Raw genomic sequence first — 18,966 nt, 5'->3', positions numbered from 1 at the left:
ATTCGGAGAGCAAATTTGTTCTGCACTTTGCAGTTTGCACAGTGGAGAATACTGTGCTCAAGAAACCACAGGAGTTAGTTACTCATTTTTGCCTTAAGCTCGTGAAAATAAGCATTAATGTTTGTCAGGAGTGGCCAGCATATATAGTAGTTTGTTTGGTTTTTTCACTTACTTCACATGATGCATTGCTTTCCTAGTTAAATTCTAAAACCAGTTAGTGTTTTTATCTCTTTAGTACTTATGTTAATATATTTTGGTTCCTGCTTGCAAGCATTGCTTAGCAGACATGAGACAGTTGCTGCAGTTCTGTTGAACATTTGCTAACACATAAGATGCCTGGTTCCCCTTATAGCATTTTTCTGCTCATGTGGATGCAGGTGCAGATTAAAGATCTCTGTGTGAATTCAATTAAATTCAACAAAATATAGACTCCATGTTAAATCAGAAAATTAATGGTTACCAAAGAGTGCAAGGGCTCTCAGTCCACTCAGCGGGGTCAGCTCCTCTCTTGTGTTTGTGGAGGAGTCATAAAGGCAATCACAAGTAATCATTTTTTACTCAGTGGGTCAATGATTTGAAGGTGGTGGGGCAGGTCTGGTTTTACCAGACTAAGCAGTTTCACACCTATGATTTACCTGGAGCAATGTGGGGATCCCAGGGATATGGAGGACAGGGTGTCCCAGTAAAGTAGCATAAGAAGGGGTTTCAAGTGACATGGAAGGTGAGCAGGCAGCAGGCTGTCTCTGCATGTCCCCCACACAATCCAACAGCAGCATAAGGCTCTACTGATCAGTAGTTAATCTCCAGAACTGTTCTGGGTTTGTTCAGGGGGCAGATTCAAAATAAACACAAGTTCTGTTTATCTTTCATGTTGTGGTGTACTTGTAGAAGGGGAAAGGTCCCAAACCCATGACTGGAATCAGAGCATGGTTTAAACAGCAAAGGGGTGAACCAGAGGGCAAAGGCACTTCCCTCCTTCTTGTACTTTCACAAAGCTAATGTTGCCAGGGACCTTTACCCCAATATCAACTGGTAAAATGTGAATAACAAGGAGCAACTACCCAAAATGGCTGGGAAACCACAAAAGTAATTCAGAGCATCCTGATGAGGAATGTACACATTATTCCCTTCTGTACCACACCTACTCAGGTGGACTGTTGGTGTCCCAGCACTGCTGCCTGCCCAGTACCCCTCATCTGAAAGAAGCAGGCAAAGATATTTGCAACAAAATCAGGTTTAATTCCCTTCTCTGTGCTCAGGCAGCTGTCTGTCTCTTTTGCATTATTTGTGTCTTGATTTCCTGCTCACGGTCATATCCTGGTCCTTTCAATTAAGGACTTCTCTGTGAACTCCCTTCTTGCCCATGAGGAAGATCAGGTTTTGGGGTCATGCCAGTAGGGATAGATCTGCTGTCACTGCCTTTGCTTCTGACATCCATCACGTTGTCTTCATCCACCAGATTTTCACAAATCCCCCATACTTTTTACAATTTACGGTGATTCCCACTGACAGGAACATTTTCCGATCCTGGTCTGTGATCAAGTGATTCTTGAGGTCAACGTGAGGAACTCTCCTGGCCTGTACGTACCCATTATCAAAAAGGTTCACAACAGCCTCATCTTCAATGTCCCTCTCCACCAGGATGCTGCTGATGGAGTACTTCCAGTAATCCATTGAGGCTGGGCTGTCTGAATCTCCCAGAAATGCCCAACACTGAGCTTCCCCATCTTCTGCATTCTGGGACTTTGCTCTCAGCACACTTATCATAAAAATTTCAGTTTGTGAGTTTGGCCATCAAATCCCAAAGCTCTTGCTTTGCCTGTGAGAACAGACCTGTGGCAACAGTGACATTTGCCACTCCAGCCTTTATTTGATGCCACATTTGCCTTGCAACTGGGTATCCCACAAAGCAACTTCCCTGGGACCCTGCCAACAAACAGGAAGCTCTCGGAAAGGGTCTCAGGAGTTTGGCACCAGGCAGCTGGGGTGTGCAGATGTCACAAGGCAGCCGAACAGCACTGGACACCCCATTTGCTGCCCTCCATGCCTCCATCCACCTGTTCCCCTCTTCCCCGAGCCAAACCCAACGCATGAATTTGACGCACTTGTGTATTCCCACACGGCCCACACTTCCTGTAGCGCTGCTTCCACTAAAAGCACGGATATCAGACGGAACACATCATTCACCGGTGCTTGCCAAGCCGGACGCTCAGCCGTGTATTTGCCCCGCTGCGCCGCCCCCTTTCTCGCACCGAAGGTCGCGGCTCCGGGCCCGCAGCAGCGCCGGGCAGGTTGCGGGCCCGGAAGGCCGGACGGGGCCGGGGCGGTGTGAGGGGCGGTGTGAGGGGGCCGGGCCGGGCCGCACCCACCCGCGGCCGCTCCGAGCGCGCAGCGGGGCCCAGCCGCCATGAGCGGCCCGTGGGGCGCGGCGGGCCCGGCGCGGCAGGGCTGGCTCTGGGGGGCGGCGGCGCTGCTGGCGCTGGGCGCCCTGCTCGGGGCCTGGCGCTGGGCCGGCCCGCGCCGCCGCCGCCGCCTGCAGCGCGTCGGGACGGTGCTCAGGCTCTTCGTGTACCCGGTGAAGTCGTGCCGGGGGGTGTCGGTGCGGCGGGCGCAGGTGACGCCGATGGGCCTGCGCAGCGGGGAGATGCGGGACAGGTAGGCCGGCCGGGCCCTGGGGCCTCCGCTGGCTCCGCGGCTGACGGGTGTTTGTTTTCCTGAGGGCCTGGGGAGGAGCACCTGCCGTGCGGGTGCTGCCGAGCCCGGCATTAACGCTGTTGGGCGCCTTTGTGCCCCGTCCCGCCGCAGGTTCTGGCTCGTGATCAGGGAGGACGGGCACATGGTGACAGCTCGCCAGGAGCCGCGGCTCGTCCTTATTTCTGCCAACTGTGAAAACGGGCACTTGATCTTGGAGGCCGGGGACATGGAGAAGATAAGCGTGCCTGTAAAGCTCCCCAAGAAAAATCCCGTCCACAACTGCAGGTACTGAAGAAGGATTTTTCTTTCCCCCTTCCCTCTCTCTCAGTGCTGTCTTTCTCATGTGCTTTTCTTTTCAGGATTGTGTATGTAATATGAAATGCTTCGCATTTTCTTATACAGAAATTGGGGTGTAAAAGTTCAGTACCTCTATGTCTTTTCTGTGTGGGTATTTCTCACTGTCTGCTTAAGGGAGATAGACTTCAAACCAGAGCCTGTACTGACAAGACAAGGCACAGTGTGTCAGTAGGTTTAGATTAGCTATTAAGAAGAAATTCTTCACAGTGTGGGTGGTGAGGCACTGGCACAGGTTGCCCAGAGGAGATGTGGGTGCCACATCCCTAAAAGTGTTCAAGGTCAGTTTGAATGAGGCTCTGAACACCTTGGTCTAGTGGAAGGTGCCTCAGCTTGTGCTAGGGGCGTTGTGCTAGGTGGTCTTTTAAGATTGCTTCTAATCCAGACTGTTCTGTAATTCTGTGAAATTCTCTGCTATGTGTTACACAGGAGGCCAGGAATTGTTGTCATAACGAAAGCTCTACTTTTAATCTGCTAAACACTGGTGAAAACACGTCTCAGGAAAAGATGACACAGTATCAAAGATGTGCATTACACGTCTGCCAAATGAACTGTGATCTTCTGTCTTTATAGAATGTCGTATTTGCTTATTTGTTTTTACTTCTAGTGTTTGTGTTCTTGCTTGGGTGAGCAGCTGCATCTTGGAGCCTCAGTCATGCACTTGAGTATTTCTTGATCACTATGTGCGTCAGTATTTTTGCATGCATGCTGGCCATTCAGAGCTGGTGAGATGTTGGAGTTTAGACTCACTGGCCCCTGTCTTTAGCCATTTAACTGAGGTGCCTCAGTTAAAAACTTAGTAGTCCAAGGCTCACCCTGAGGTCACAGGGGAAAGACTGGCATCCCAGGGACTTAGGGCATTCCCTGTAGGTGCTGCCCCAAAGGAGTTTCAGGTGGATGGGTTACAAACAATGATTTAGCTGTGTGCTTAGAGTTTTGTTGTGTGACTGCAGGCCTAGTTATTTTATCTATATATAGAAATCCATGCTGGAAAACTGCCAGCAGGAAGAGGAAAACCTTTTCTCTGCTAAAATGTCAATTAATATGTAAGTGTTTAGAAACTGTAAGTGGCATAAGGCCCTACAAAGATACTGTAAGTGTTTGTTCTTTGGATAGCAGAGATAGTTAATGCACAGCTGCTGTAATAGTAACTAAAAGAGTGCTGGCAAGGAACTGCATTTGCTTGCTTTTAGCATAAGTCTGTTGCTGTGGAAAGCCTTGATCAGCACAGCTCAGTATCTCTGTTTATACAAGGCAGGTGCAAGTTCCAAATGGTAGCATTTTTCCTGGAGAAATGGAACAGGCTTTTACAAACCTGTGCATAATGCCTGTATGTTGGCCAATGGCACATGCACTGCAAAACCATGCAGTTTGCGAGATGTCATTTTTCTAAAATTAGTTGTGTCACTAGAAGAATATTCAAATAGCCTAATACATTGCAGTAATGAAAAGTTAGTTTGGATTTCTTGGATTTTCCAGTTTTAGAGCTCAGGGATATGTTCTTCTGGCTTGGTGGTTTTTTTCCTTTCTTAATAAATTTGCCTTCAGATGAGTGCTCATGGGAGCTCATGCCCCATAAGCTGGAGCTAAAGCAATGCCTTAGAGCCCTCTGACTGCATGGGGCTGTGCATGTGCTGATCTTGAAAACTGCTAAGTCCACTTGCAAATTTTATATAGGTATTTAAAAATCTTGTGCTTGGGAGAGTCAAATATAGGACCAAAGCCATTGTATAGGTACATTTTCTGCTTCTGCAAATGCTAGAGTGTTTCCCTGTGGCTAAGAAACCTCCTGCTGTTCATCTGTGCCCTTTGTCAGTGTGTGTTGTAACATTTAAATTGTGTGATCTATTCCCATGGATCCCTGCAGCACTGAGTGCTTAGGATAGACCTGCTTCCTGAATAGAAAGCAGTAGTGTTGGAAGCTGTAAGAGCCTTGCCTCTGTTGTCCTGCCAGTCAGAAGGCATGCAGGAACTGCGGGATGGAGGGAGGAGAAAGGCAGTTGAATGCTGTCTGGAGCAATGACATTTAATTCCAGACCGTGTCACAGGGTAGGCACAGGAATCCCAGCAAATGGAGCAGGGATATTGATGCCAGCACCCTAATCATCACTCCCCCAGATGAGTAAAGAAGGGCTCCTAGAAGCTGGGCTCACTCTAGATGAACTGCACGGGCATCTCGATGCTTCAATCTGCCCAGGATTTGATTGCAGATAGGAAACTGCAGTGCGTTTGGGTCAAAATGGCTACTTCAAAAGTGTAACAAAACTACTAATGACTGGTGTCAAAGTTTATTGAAAAGTTGAGTCAAGGTTTAGCTTTTCTTGCCAGGAAAATGTTCCTTGCATAACTTGTTTGTATTCTATTGGCAGTGGTTTTTTGTGCCCCATGGACTTTGTTTCCAGTACAACTCTTTAACCTCCTTTAAAATACTGAGCTATTTTGTATGTGAAGTCTGAACTGAAGAGTCTCGCTCATCTCTGGCTAAAGTTTGACAGCACTAGTATCTGAAGGAAAGTTTCCTTAACAGTTAGGGACACTTTTAATTAATAACATTTGTACATATCAGTTGTGGTAACTAATCACATAATTCCAAACTATCATTCATTTTCTGAAATTAGTTACCTTTCAGCTGATTTCTCAGTAGAAGTCGTTGGTGTAGCAGTCATGTGCAAATGCAGGAGCACCCCCTTTTTCCCTCAACGTAGGGCGAGCAGGTAGGTTTGTTACTGTCACTGATGGGGCATTCAGCTCTGGGCACATTAACACTCTTTCAGAGCTCATTCTTTCACCAGTTGGTATTGTCTGGTCATGTCTGTGTCCCTTAGCTTTCAAAACACAGTGGCCACAAGGAGATTGCCCTTTGGGAATTATTAGTTTTCTGTATATTGCTACCACTATTAAAACATGTTTTTTACCTTTGAATAAGAAGTTTCATTGAACCTTCATGTTTCCAGCTAACTTGCTGATGTGTTGTGACTCTTCAGGGTGTTTGGACAGGATATCCAAGGCAGAGACTGTGGTGATGAAGTGGCTCAGTGGATCACCACCTTCTTGAACTCAGAGCCCTGTCGACTGGTGCATTTTGAGCCCTCCATGGTGCCAAGAAAGTCAAAGGATGCAATAGCCCTTTTCCGAAACACAGATGAGGTAAATGAATGCTTTTTCTCAGAAGTATGTCCTTTTAACCATTTCCACCCACCCACCAGAACCTGCCTCTTCCATCTTTGGTGATTGAGCCCAGTTTAGCAAGGTGTGTAGTTGTGTGCTAAAACCACATGAGTATTATTTTCCATAAAGAGGCAACTTGCTTACTTTTTACTTCAAATTGGTTTTAAACTATTGACCATTCACAGCTAAAGAGTCTGAAACTGATACTTGAAGAGGAACTTTTACATTGCAGAATACACTACCCTTTTGTGTCTCAGTGAATAGAAAAAAAATACATCTTTAATAATGTTTTGTTAGTGTAATCTGTGTTGCACAGAAAGATTCCACTCCCTATCCCTTGTTAGGTCTGGGAGTATACTGATACACGTTGTGTTACTTTGTATTTTGTTCAAAGGAATGATGTTTAAACGGGCTGGTTACAGTTGTGGGCCTAGGAATTAAAATTCCAAGGAAGTTTGAGACGTTTTATCTCTTTCTGTGGAAGAGGCTTGAACGTATGATATTAGAGAAGTGTCATGGAAAGGAGATGCTGTGCTTAGACATCCTTATATCATTTTAGCCACTGCTGCCCTTCTTTTTTTCTGAAGAATTCTCTCAAGTGAAGAAGATCCTTTGACTTGTTTCAAACGTAAGGTTTTTAAACAAATTAAAAGTACGAGTGCCTTGGTTTAGTGATGTTATTATCTCTAGGACCTCAGTGTTTTGCTTGTTGTTGCACAAAGAGAAGAAGGTATACTCAATTATAGACTTCTATAGATATGCATTTTTTTATGTAAGGGCACTGAGACCAATACAAACACAATGTTTCAGCAGAAGACACTCAGATAAGGAGGGGTGATGTTCTGAAATCGTAGCAAGAAAGAAAAGGCAGAATTTCTTGGATACCGATCATCTTGTGGTTGAAAGGCATATACAAGAATGGAGTAAGAATAATATAAGAGAAAGGCAGGAGGGTTATATACTAAAATTTTTACCAAAATGTCTCTTTCTTTTTTTTCTCCCCTCACCTTTGTAGAACTCCACTTCATGGAGGTTTAGAGGTTTTTAAATACTGTTCATTTGCCTTATTTGCTAATATGGCCCTCCCACTGCCCAGGCATCCCAGACTGATGAATGGACAGCTGTAATTGAGTATGGGCTCTGGATGTAGAACTCCCTCTTGTGTTGTGATAAGGCAATTTGAGCACACAAAAATTGCCATGGTGACTGAAATAGGAAAAAGCATGTTGTTTTCCTTATTAACCTACTTTCAGGAAAATCAAAACTTGAATGGAGCAGCCTAAAAGGCCACTGATTCCAATATCTGTCTTTTGCCATGCAATGACTTTCCTCCCATGCTCTTACAGCAATCTTAGGATTTGGTGGTGCTTGTTTCTGTAGGTTGCGTATCCTGACTGCAGCCCAGTCTTGATCATCTCCGAAGCTTCAATGGACGATTTAAATACCAGGCTGGAAAAGAAAGCTAAGATACAGAACTTCAGGCCAAATATTTTTGTAACAGACTGCAGTGCTTTTGAGGAGGTAAAATAACTGTCTTAAGATGTCTTTTTGAAGGCTTTGTTACGTTTCTTTATATCTCAGTTGCCCTGTGTGATGGTGCCAACAAGGGTAAGGAAAGCTGCTATTCTGTGATTTTTACAGCTCAGTTCCAGAGAGATAAAGCTTCAGCTCACATCAATGCATGTGAAACATTGATGGAGGTCACAGGTCTATGGATGATTATTTCTCAAATTGAAGAAGCTCCTAAAGCAGGAATAGATTTTTATCTCCCAGGAGGATTTGCAATAGAAAGCTTGTGTAGATGAGAAGCAAAAACTTACTTCCCCTAAAAATTTCCTTTTTGCAAAACTGTAGATTTACCAGAGGCCACAGATCAGATTATCACCCATACAGCAAGAACAAATTGCTTTAGGTTCAGTGCTTCAGACAAGTGTATGTTGCAGAAGAGGATTCATTACTTGTGTGTCTCTCCTTTTGGATAGAATTATTAGTGTGTCCTGAATTGGATAAATGCAGTGACAGTAGGGTTTTCATTACAGTACTGTAGTGTAACTATGCATATTTTGAAGGTGCTACTAAAGGTGATCATTTGGAATGGTGCACCTTTTTGTGAATGACTGTGCCACTTCTGGAAAAGTAATTACATGTGCTTGTGTCTAATACGTGCCTAATGTTTACTTCCCTCAGGACACCTGGGAGGAAATTCTTATTGGTGATGTGGAGATGAAAGGGACCGTGTGTTGTGGCAGGTAAACACTGGAGACCTTTATTTCACATAGGAACAAAGAGGTTTGTGATAGGAAGCCCTGACTGATTTGGCACTGTGTGTCATTGCAGGTGTATTTTAACAACCGTTAATCCAGACACTGGGGTCATCGACAAGAAGGAGCCCTTGGAAACATTGAAAAGGTTATAAAAATACCACTGTTTCTTAGACTGTGGGAGAGGATTTAGGCTAGACTCCAACAGATGTTAGACTAGTGTTTTAAAAGTGGTTTGAAGTGTGTGTGGGACATAATAATGCAATGTGAAGGTCTGTGTATATTGGCTTTGAGTCTACTTCTTGCAATTCTATGTGGTAAGAAAATTCAGGAAGTTCTCTTCTTTATTACAAACTCCGCATTCCCTGTCTCTGTCATATCTGCTACAGTGAAAGCTTGGGGTAGCAGGTATTTAAGGTATCTAAAGGTCTAACTTTGGTTCTTTGACTTTTCTTTATAAATTTTTTTTTATATATATTAAACATGATAATGTGAATACAGTCAGGCTTTTTTCTCTCCATTTTAACTGCTTGGGTCTTTTAACTAAAATATTTATTTCATTTTTAGCCTAGTATGATGACCAAAACAAGGCATCATTATTTACATGTCTTCTCTTTCACCACTGATATTTTGATGTGTAGGTTTTGCTACCACTTATTCTAAAGAAGGGCTTTCTCTTTGCAGTTACCGCTTATGTGACCCATCTGAGAAACACATTTACAAAACCAGCCCTCTCTTTGGGAAATACTTTGCTGTTGACAAAACTGGAACAATTCAAGTTGGAGATCCTGTGTACAAGATGGTCTGGGAATGAAGGAGACTTTGATCAGAAGATGCTTTTACACTTTGATATGCAGATTGTTTTTCCATTTACACAGTCACCAGCATAACTTTTTCTTCTTCCTTGCAATATTTTTTTGTGCTTTTTAAGGTGCAGGAGGTTCTTTGACGCTGTGAAGTGCCAGTCATTTCAGATCACGGAATCTACTGTCATACCTGTAAAAACCACATCTTTAGTTGTCCTGTGGTGGTTTAGGAGGCTGTGGTAGAACAAACTGATCCATGACGGACTTCACAGCACTACTGTGAGCATCACACCTCATAAAATTTCATGTCATCTGCAACATTGGAATCCAAATTTGTGTACAAGAGTTTGCATCATGTGTTAGATACATTTAGTGCCTATAAAGAATCACAAAAACAGTCATGTCAAGCACAAAGCATATTTGTCACAGAGCTGCCTTTATAAGTGATTATGGAGTGCAGATGGCAGGGCTCTGCTTCCCTCCTTTGGTCCTAATCATCTTGTCCTGTCTATTTCCAGAGGTAGCTTTTAGTGGTGTGTCTTTCCTTGCAGTTGTTTCCTGAAGATTGTCTGGAAATAATTCCGTTATTGTGTACTGTCTCTTGAGATTGGAGCATTATCAGAAGGAGGACTGTGAGCTGACTAAATAGTCAGGTCTAGAGGTAGGGGTGCCAGGTAATGATGTATAAGGCTGTGGGCTTCTTTAGTTTGTGACCTCTGCTTGACAGTTTGAACTGTCAATTTTTTATCCTGTGAACAATACCATAACACTGAGGTTGTAGAGTAGTGGTGCATTTGCTAACATAGCAGTAGAATTTCCAGTTCGACTGAAAGAACTGGATGTTCACTGTGTCAGACTTCGTGGACACTGGAGGGAAAGAAAAGCTGTAGGGGGTGATCTGATGTTGAGCCTGCCCTGTTCAAGCTGCTGTTCTGGCCAGTATTGCAGGGCTTGTGCACAGCTCCTCTCTGGATCAGGGAATCCCTTTGTGTAGACAGTTAGGCTGCTAAGCAGATATTTGGGAAGCTGCAGTTTGAGCATGTTAGCATCCTTACTGGATCTGCATTTAAATCTCTGGTTGTCCCCCAGTCGTGCTCCAATCTAACCAAAATGTCAGCTGTTTGTAGGAAGCTGATAATTATATCTTGTACTGCATAAAACAAATAAGGGAGAAAACTAGTTGAATTACAGCAATGTTATCTTTTCTTTGAATGTTACATTATTTTTATTTAAAAAAAAAGTAGCCTCCAGGACAAAAGCCAGCCATCTTTTGAATGCTTGTCTGCTTGGTTCTTTTTTATGGATTTCTAAATTTGAAAAGATTGTTGCCCTAGCTTAAAAAAGGAATCAAATTAAGTGTGAAGAAGGACAAATATGATCCTATCTGATGTTTAGATTCTTCATTTTCTGTTGTAAATATGAAAAAGGAGTTTTGGTGCATGTTCACAGCTCAGACCTGTAAAATGAAGAGCCGTTGAGCTTTGAGGAAGTGCAAGTGGGTGTATGTAGCAAGCCTGAAGCAATCGTGTTGGGAGGTAGTTTTCTATTATTTGTGAACTCAGAGTTGCTCTGAATGCCATTTTGTCAGCAGGTTGTTCTGTAAGTATTAAGTTTTCCTGGGACATACAAGTGCCCAGTTTGAAGTGCATGTTGCATATTTGTGTATTGTTATGCCTGATGCAGCAGCTAATGGGAAGAAGTGAGAGAAAAAGCATATTTGATAAAGAAAAATATTTCCAAGGTTCACTCTTAAAAAGCACATGTTGAAAGTTCTTAGTGTTAGAAGCTGAAAGCTTGTGGAATTCCTAATGGTGTCATTAAGCACAGGCAGCCTGCTGGCCTGCCAAAGCAATTAGTTAAGAGTGTGTCTCTTCATTAAGTCACAGAACTGGAAGGGAAAAGAGCTCATTTTTTTTGCTTCTGGCCAAACATTTTTTTCCACTGTTGTTTTAGCAGCATATCAGCATTTACATAACACAAATTGTGTGGTATAGATCCCATTGCCTCTCATTAGGCTGCTGTCAGTTGGGCTGATTTGGAAATGGGGCTGTCTTTACAAGGAGAAACTGCCATCTGCATCCCTGTTTGGAAGAGGCCATAGATCTAAACCCCCTATTTACTTCTGTTAAGCCTCTTAGCAGAATATGGCTGGAATCCTAAAACAGGTCTGAATCTGAGTACAACATGGTTCACAGATGACACTTAAATCAATTATGTGGCCATTTTGTGAAGCATGAGTTAGAGAACATGAGTTAGAACATTGCACTGTAAATATCTTCTTATGGCTGTTGATTTGCTGTAACTATAGGAAGTGCATTTGATTTTGTTTAAGCAGTTTAGGCAATTGACTGAAAACGTGTCACTCATAAGCCACTGTTTTTTAAATTGTGTACTTAAACAATTGTTATTTTTTTAAACTCTAGAAGAAGAAAACAAAAGTATAAACTTCTAATGAATCCAACTTTCTTAAGGTGTAACATTTGTTTGTGAAATTTTTTTTTGTTTTCTGTTTCAGCATTTAATTTTGACTACTGTTGGCAAGATCTCATATATAGTTAATACTGATGATTGTCTTTTTTAATCCTACCTCTGAATTCAGAAATATATGCAGTTAACCAGGATATGTGTAAGACAGCAGAACCATCAGATTTAAGTGGTCATCAGGCTCAGTTTTGCAGTCTTTATGATCTAGATAAATGTGCTGGTTTTGCATTAATTGATATTTGGTGAGGAGGGAGGAAGAAAAGAAGACATTTACAGACTTAACTTTTTTTCCCCCAGAGATATATGAAAATAGGGGAATATGGGTTTAAAAATAGGAGAGTTTACTGTAGTCAATCCACATCATAGAGTATAATACCAAAACATTTTTTACAGCATTTATTGTACCAATAGTTATTGCAGAAGACTATGTATGAGAATGACAGTTGTTAAAAGCAGAAATTTCTGGATTGCTTAAGATTTGTGGTGGGTACATTTTCATCCAAGAAAACCTGAAAAAGATCTGCTTCTGCATCCTAAGGAGAAAAACAGCCTTCCAAAGGCATCACTCTGCTGGTCTGTAAAAAGACAAGAGATTCACAGATCTTGCCTCTACAAATGGCAAAAGTTTCAAAAAGGGCTGCCACAGGGTGTTGATTTTTGGTCTATACTAGCAACTTAAATTGCCTTTTTGTCATTCAAGATCCATAAGAAATTCCCTGTGCTAGGTAGCTACAGGACTGAGGATTACACATTCAAAGTCTTTGTTTCTTTTGGGCAGAAGATTCTAAAAAGTGATGCAGGGATAAAGCCTACATGTGTATCAGTCTTAAGCTGGAAGAGAGGCAGTATTCATACCTCATAAATGTTTATATTGTATCTAATCTTTATTGTGTTAATGTTAACAGTCTCAACTTGGAATATCACTGTTACTAGTAATTCTTTGCATTTTATATGAAGAAATTGGTAAACTCAGTAAGGGTTTCACACACTGGGCCTTTTTGGTAACAAATCTGCTTACTCATCATTACCAGGGAGCAGGAATGGTTGGATGGGGAAAGAAGATGAGCAAGGGTTAGGTGTGTAGAGGGTGTGTGTTAGGGCTGGAGCTGCATGAGATGGGACTGTCAACAAAGGCAAGATGCGGGGTGCTTCCATGTTCTCCAGGTGTTTCTGTGCAGATGGACTGAGAATTAGCCCTGGTTGAGGAATAGCATCAATTCCCAGTATTCAACAATAACCTGGCCTGAGGAATGCCACTCTCCCCAGTGGGCCGCAGCTCATCACATCGACTTCTGGAAATCACAGAGTGGCTGGAAGAGACCACAGTGTCATTTTGTCCAACCTCCCAGCTCAAGCAGGGTAACCCTGGGGCACAGGGCACAGGATTGTGTCCAGATGGTTCATGAATATCCTCAGTGAGGGAGACTCCACAGCCTCACTAGGAAATCTATTCCAGTGCATGGTCACCTGCACAGTAAAAAAGTTCTTCATATTCAGATGGAACATCTGTGCATCAGCTGCTGCCTATTGCCTCTTGTCCTATTGCTTGGCACCACCAAAAAGAGCCTGGATCCTTCCTCTTGATACCCACTTTGGGTACTTATGGACACTGATAAAATCAAACCACAGGTAATTGTAGCTTGAGCTAAACATCAGGTAGAGACTATCTTCCACCTGTGCAGAACAAGGATGTGGAGCAGCCTGTGGTACATCACAGTGAAGAGTTTGAGTGGGAGCCACTCATTTTTGCCCTTTGCCCTTGGATTGTTACACATGAGACATCTAGGCTGGTTGAAATTTGCCTTTCCTCCGGGGGCAGTATTGTAGAGAATTGTATCTTCTCTAGTGTACAAAATTGCTCTAACAGCTTATCACTGTTTGTTTTAACAGCTGAGTGTTCTGACTTTCTTTAGGCACTAGATAATAAGCACAGTGAAACAATTATTGTGCTTCACTGATGTGCTAACCCTCATAGCCTCTTTACTGTTGAGTTCCAAAAACCAGCTTCATTCACTCTTAATTGAAGTGTGTATTTGAGAGGTTATGTAGAATGACAATTTCTCAGTCATAGCAGCCACAATTACTTTTACTAAGTCATGGACAGTTATTTTTAGCAGACCTATCTAAAGCCCTTTGGCGTAAGTTAAAAGTGGCAGCTAAATCTCTTAATTTTTTCAAGATTTCATGCATAGACATGTATGACTAAAAAAATTAAAACACATGGGTAAGAATGCAGTCTTCTCTGGCTGCAGAAAGCAAAGCAATAGACATCAAATTCAACTTGGAAAATACTTGAATCATCTCTTCACATAACATGGACCACTGGGCCAACTTCCTGCATCCTTTGAAAACTTGAGATTTTTGGTAAAAGATCAAAAGCCATGGTGATAGTTGGACTGCACGAATATCATGGTAGAGATCAAGAGTACCAGCAATGTCCTAGGTTCTTTCAAACATAAAGACTTCACTCACTGAAAAACTATGTTCCACTGTGTTTACAGTTGTGCAGTTTGATGGTCCATATTCACTCTCCATTTCTTGGGTTTATTTAAGGTAAAGCAGAATATTGTCTTTGCCGTTACCTCAAGGAACAGGTAACATGAAGTTTAATTTCCCTCAGTTGTCCTTTATTTCTGTTTAATACAGCTGTCCAATGATAGTTTTCCACATCCTGTGCTATGTGACTTTTAGCAGAACAGAATCTCTTCCAATTCATGTACATGTGCTCAGAATGTGAGTCACAAACCTAATTAGGGTTGCAGGTTACTGTGTAATTAATCCTTGAAGAGAACCAGCAAGACAAATCCATCAATCTAAGTTTATTTTTGGGTTTGTTTGTGAAAAGTCTGGAAAAATAACTCATTGTTTTTCATGGAATTCTGAAAGTATCTTCTCAGCCCTGGAAGTGACTTTAAGAAAAGGTTGAGTTTACTTGACATGGAAAGGTGCACACTAGAGTCCCTTCAAAAGCCAATTGAAATAAGAGCAGCTCTTGGGCACTGGGTCTGATGGAGCAGAAGGTCTGTGCTGCACCTTGCTTGCAGACAGCGCTGTGTATTAGTGCTCTCTAGTTGGAGAAACTCTACTGAGCTGTGCTACCCAAACACCTGTCCAAGTGGTCAGCTGGGATCAAGAGCAAGACTCTTCTTTTTTAAGTAGAGTGGCAGTGTTGGCTGTGTGCTTTCAGAGGACCTATTATGGGAGCAACTGTGCTCCAGGAAGCTGCTGGGCCTTATGAGCCCCTGGGAGGATGCTGAGAGCAGATTAAATTTAAATTTGCTGGGAGTTCTGTGGCACTGCTGACAACCTGGCTTAGTTTATCACCTGGACTCAGGTTGGTCTTGTGGAACCTCTCTTGGAAAGCAGTGACAGCAGTGCTGGCATCACTGGTGTGCAGCCGTGAAGGGGTAAGTGACATACATACTTATTTTAAGATTGCCAAGAGCAAAATCTATCTGATTTCTTTAGTTTGAATATGCAGCTGGAGCTGAGGGAAGTCAGGCAGTGCAGCAGACAATGGAAAGCTGCTAAAATAATTTTTTAAAAATAGTATGCTTTTCCCCTTTTTTATTCTGTATGGAACACAGAATGATTTGGGTTGGAAGGGACTTAAAAGATGATATAGTTCCAACCCTCTTCCATGGGCAGGGACACCTTCCACTAGATCAGGTTGCTCAGAGCTCCATCCAACCTGGCCTTGAACACTTCCAGGGATGGGACATCCACAGCTTCTCTGAGCATCCTGTGCCAGGGCCTCACCACCTTCACAGTAAGTAGTGCACTTACCAGATGTAGAGAAACTAGAGCTATGGATGGCATGGCTGGATAGTCTCCTTGCATGGGGAGCAGAAGAGATTAGCTCCTGCACCTATGGAATTTAGAGTGTGTCTGAACCCTTAGTTACTTTGCTTGACTACAAAAATCACTGCATTTAAAGCTTTTTTTTTTTTTTTGTCTGCTTTTCAAAAGAAAATTATCACCTTATTTGCAAAATATGTTAAAATATTATTTCATTTAATCAAAACAAACCCAAAAATACTCCCTCCCTGAAAGAAGAACCTCCAAACCCTAAAACTAAAAATCCCTTTCTTCTGCTGCTTATTATGAAAAAGATTCCTGATAGCACAGCTCCAAGCAGTAGAAAAGTCATGTTGCTGATTAAAAAGGGAGTCCTTCATTTAATGCATTTAATAATTATGAAGTCCTCTACCAGCATATCTTTAGAAAAAATGCATTCTCCTAAAAAGCCCTGTCAAGTTTAGCATCCTTACGAGAACCGTGGAACACCGATGTTTGTCTTGTGTTCTGCTGACCTTCCTTCAACCCTAAAATAGCTGTTCCTATCCCACTGAACCTCCTATGTACAGAAAGACATTTGATATCAGATACATTTGAAGAAAATAAACTATATTTAAATCTATTAGTCAGTATCACAGATAGTTCCTGCCCTCCCCCATACCCCTGGGATTGTTTGCCCTTTTTAAATGGAGTAGGTTTGGATAGAGTATGTGTCTCTTGCATGCCTGTTCTGAAGGGGCCTCCTCCCCAGATGCTATTTAACATATCCTCTGTTAATTAAAGGAGAGGTCAGTGTATTTTATCTGTTCATCTAGGTGAAGCTGTCAAAGTGGATTTGGAGCTGGATTTAAAGGCCATTTTAAATTTGTAAATTTGGTGCATTCATGCCTGCAGGTGAGTCTGAAAGCAACCACATTTACACCAACCTTATTTATCCTTCTTAAAAAATAAAATGTGATTGTCCATTATTTAAAATAGACTTCATATAATGCTTTTGGTTTTATTTAGGGTTTACTTGTGGACAGTCAATGTTTAGTCTGCATGTTCTCCCAAAAACTGCAAAATCTTGAAATTCACCGCAAAAAAAATCATACAACACAAATGTGGTTTTGAAAAGCAAACCAATTCCTTCTGTCCTCTCTCACTTTTTTTATTAGGTAATTCAATATGGATCTTTTTCTTTCCATCTTAAACCTGTAATGTAGTCAGCTGTTTGTGGTGTATGTGCCTGTGTGTATATATGCATGCATATATATTTATTGTTAAACATCTAAGAAATCAACCTTGGTTTCAAAATGGTGTGCTTTGCACTTATACTCAAATACTTTGTTTTGTCAGGTTCCCCAGGGTTGCCCCAAACAAATGTCTGAAGTCATCTCAGAGTTAGCAACATAATCAGTTCTAACCAGTTTGTTTCCATTCCTGATTGCTTATTTTTTCCCATGAGAAAATATTTTTGGGATAGCATGTTTAACTTGTGGAAGGGAATGGAAGCTCCATTCCTGCAAAATGTGAAGGTTCCCTGACTTGCTATTCTTGTTTCATGCTCACCACAACCTATTATAGATGCATGCATGGATTTTTTTTTTTTTTTGTTTTCTTTCCTGGCAGGTTTCCACTAAAAAGGCATTGCTTTTGGTACATCCTCTGGACTAAAAGTCTCCTGGCATCAGTGAAATAAAGCAGGAAGGTACACAGTGTCCCAGCCCTAGATGAAGTTGTGATAATTAGCTTTTGAAGCTTTAAAAGTTGATTGATTTGTTGTTGGGTTTTGGAGGGTTTTTTTGTCTTTTTTCTTTCCATTATTTTTCTTGGCTTAGTTTTCTTTCTCCTTTCCTCATCTGTATTTAGTGACTGGTAAATGACCTGGTGTAAGGCACCTTAAAGGAAGTTTCTTCTAAATGTCCAGCCTCAGTGCTTCCTGCTGCACTTTAAGTCCCTCACTGTCATACATCTCTTAGTGCCTTTGAGTGCTCAGTCTCCTTTTCTGCAGGTTGAACATCTTTCCTAGACCTACAGTGGCTCTTAGTCCATTTGCCCATGTAGCCATTCAGGGTGTAGTGCAGCCAGATGGAAAGGGGCTGTCAGGATTGCATTGGGACTCTCTGCTCACCTTAACTTGTGGTGAGGTCAGGGAAAGGAAAGGCAGAACAACTATCATAATTCATTAAAATGGAAAATAGTTTGGGTTTTTTGTTTGCCAAAGCCCAATGAAAAATGAGTTTCTACTGGATAAGGGCAACTTCTACTGGCAACATAGAAACCTCACTGTTCCTCCTGGGTTTCTGTTTTACCCCAGTATGGCAGGCAGGTTTCTGGAGAGTGTATGGTCATAAATGGGGTCCCCTCTTGAAAATGCCAACCCCTGGTGCCTGGTGACCTATGCACCTTTGAGGTGTCCCAGTGGCACTTGGGGGGGACACTGTGCACAGAGGTGACGAGGTGACCCAGCAGCCTCCCCCTACTCCGATGTATGCACATCTCACAGCCTGGTAAAAGAGGCCTCCACATGCTGGATGGTGCCGGGTGGCATCCCCAGAGGTCCCCAGTGGAACTGGAGAGCAGCCCTGTGTGTGCCAGTGACCAGCTGCAGCCTGCTTTAGCTTTTGCTGTGACCCTTCTGCTGAGGGCAGGCTGCTGGCCTTCTCTGGAAAATAATGTTACTTATTTTGGTTTTGAAACTCCAGTAAATCTTTTGCTGTCTTTTGCACTGTGCTGGGACGTGTGGGGTTTTCCATTTGGTTGTGCCTGTACTGTCACAGAAGCTTTTGATTAATGCATCACCTGCATGCCAAATACCTACCTCTTGAAGATGATATACTGAGAAAGAAAGAAAGATGCAAAATCAATTTGGGATATAGGACGTCCCAGGCTGATTTGGTTAGAGTGAATTTATTTATGTCTAATCCCATTGGTGTCAGAAGTTCTGCTTTCAATCTTCACCCCATAAGGAAATTAAAAGTCTTGGCACTCATCAGTGCCAAGAAATAAATAACTGACCAAGATTCTCTCTTCAGACTTGTCCCAAGTGAAACTTTGTGCATATTTTTTTGTTTCATTTGCATATGTGACTGGCCAGTCCCTGCCAGTGATATGGCTGAATAGCAGGGAGCCTTCCACAAATTGCATGGAACAAGCTCATGCCAGGCAGGGACACATGGGTGATGTGAAGTTTCGACATAGATCAGCTTCTTGAAAATGCTGTGTATGCTGTTAGTCACTGAGAAGGAATAACTATGCTAAACTAAACCATGCAAGCTGCTCTTCTCTGCTTTAAGATGCTCTGGCAAATTCTGCAACAGGGACTAAACAAGTGGGAAAACAATCACCTGGAAAGGAAATCTCTGGGAAGCTTTTGAGGTGGTGTTGTGGTTTAGGAATGGTACTCCTCAATTCAGTGC

At 42.4% G+C, this 18,966-nt stretch overlaps 2 protein-coding genes across 2 annotated transcripts; one reads left to right on the top strand and one right to left on the bottom strand.

Annotated features, from left to right (window-relative positions):
- Positions 1 to 1,218: 1,218 nt before the first annotated feature.
- On the bottom strand, positions 1,219 to 2,342 carry LOC128804578 (profilin-3-like). Its single transcript, XM_053972446.1, is given in 3 exon segments — positions 1,219 to 1,384; positions 1,386 to 1,473; positions 1,476 to 2,342. Coding segments are annotated over 3 exon segments (438 nt in total). The 5' UTR covers positions 1,768 to 2,342; the 3' UTR covers positions 1,219 to 1,326.
- A 50-nt stretch (positions 2,343 to 2,392) lies between these two features.
- Positions 2,393 to 12,739, top strand: MTARC2 (mitochondrial amidoxime reducing component 2). Its single transcript, XM_053972445.1, has 7 exons — positions 2,393 to 2,655; positions 2,806 to 2,979; positions 6,033 to 6,195; positions 7,597 to 7,737; positions 8,404 to 8,465; positions 8,554 to 8,625; positions 9,162 to 12,739. The coding sequence occupies exons 1-7, from the start codon at positions 2,408 to 2,410 to the stop codon at positions 9,289 to 9,291; spliced, it is 990 nt and encodes a 329-aa protein (XP_053828420.1). The 5' UTR covers positions 2,393 to 2,407; the 3' UTR covers positions 9,292 to 12,739.
- Positions 12,740 to 18,966: the final 6,227 nt, after the last annotated feature.

Source organism: Vidua macroura, chromosome 3 (assembly GCF_024509145.1).
Source record: "Vidua macroura isolate BioBank_ID:100142 chromosome 3, ASM2450914v1, whole genome shotgun sequence".
Lineage (NCBI taxonomy): Eukaryota > Metazoa > Chordata > Aves > Passeriformes > Viduidae > Vidua > Vidua macroura.
This window is presented reverse-complemented; position numbering and strand designations above follow the sequence as displayed.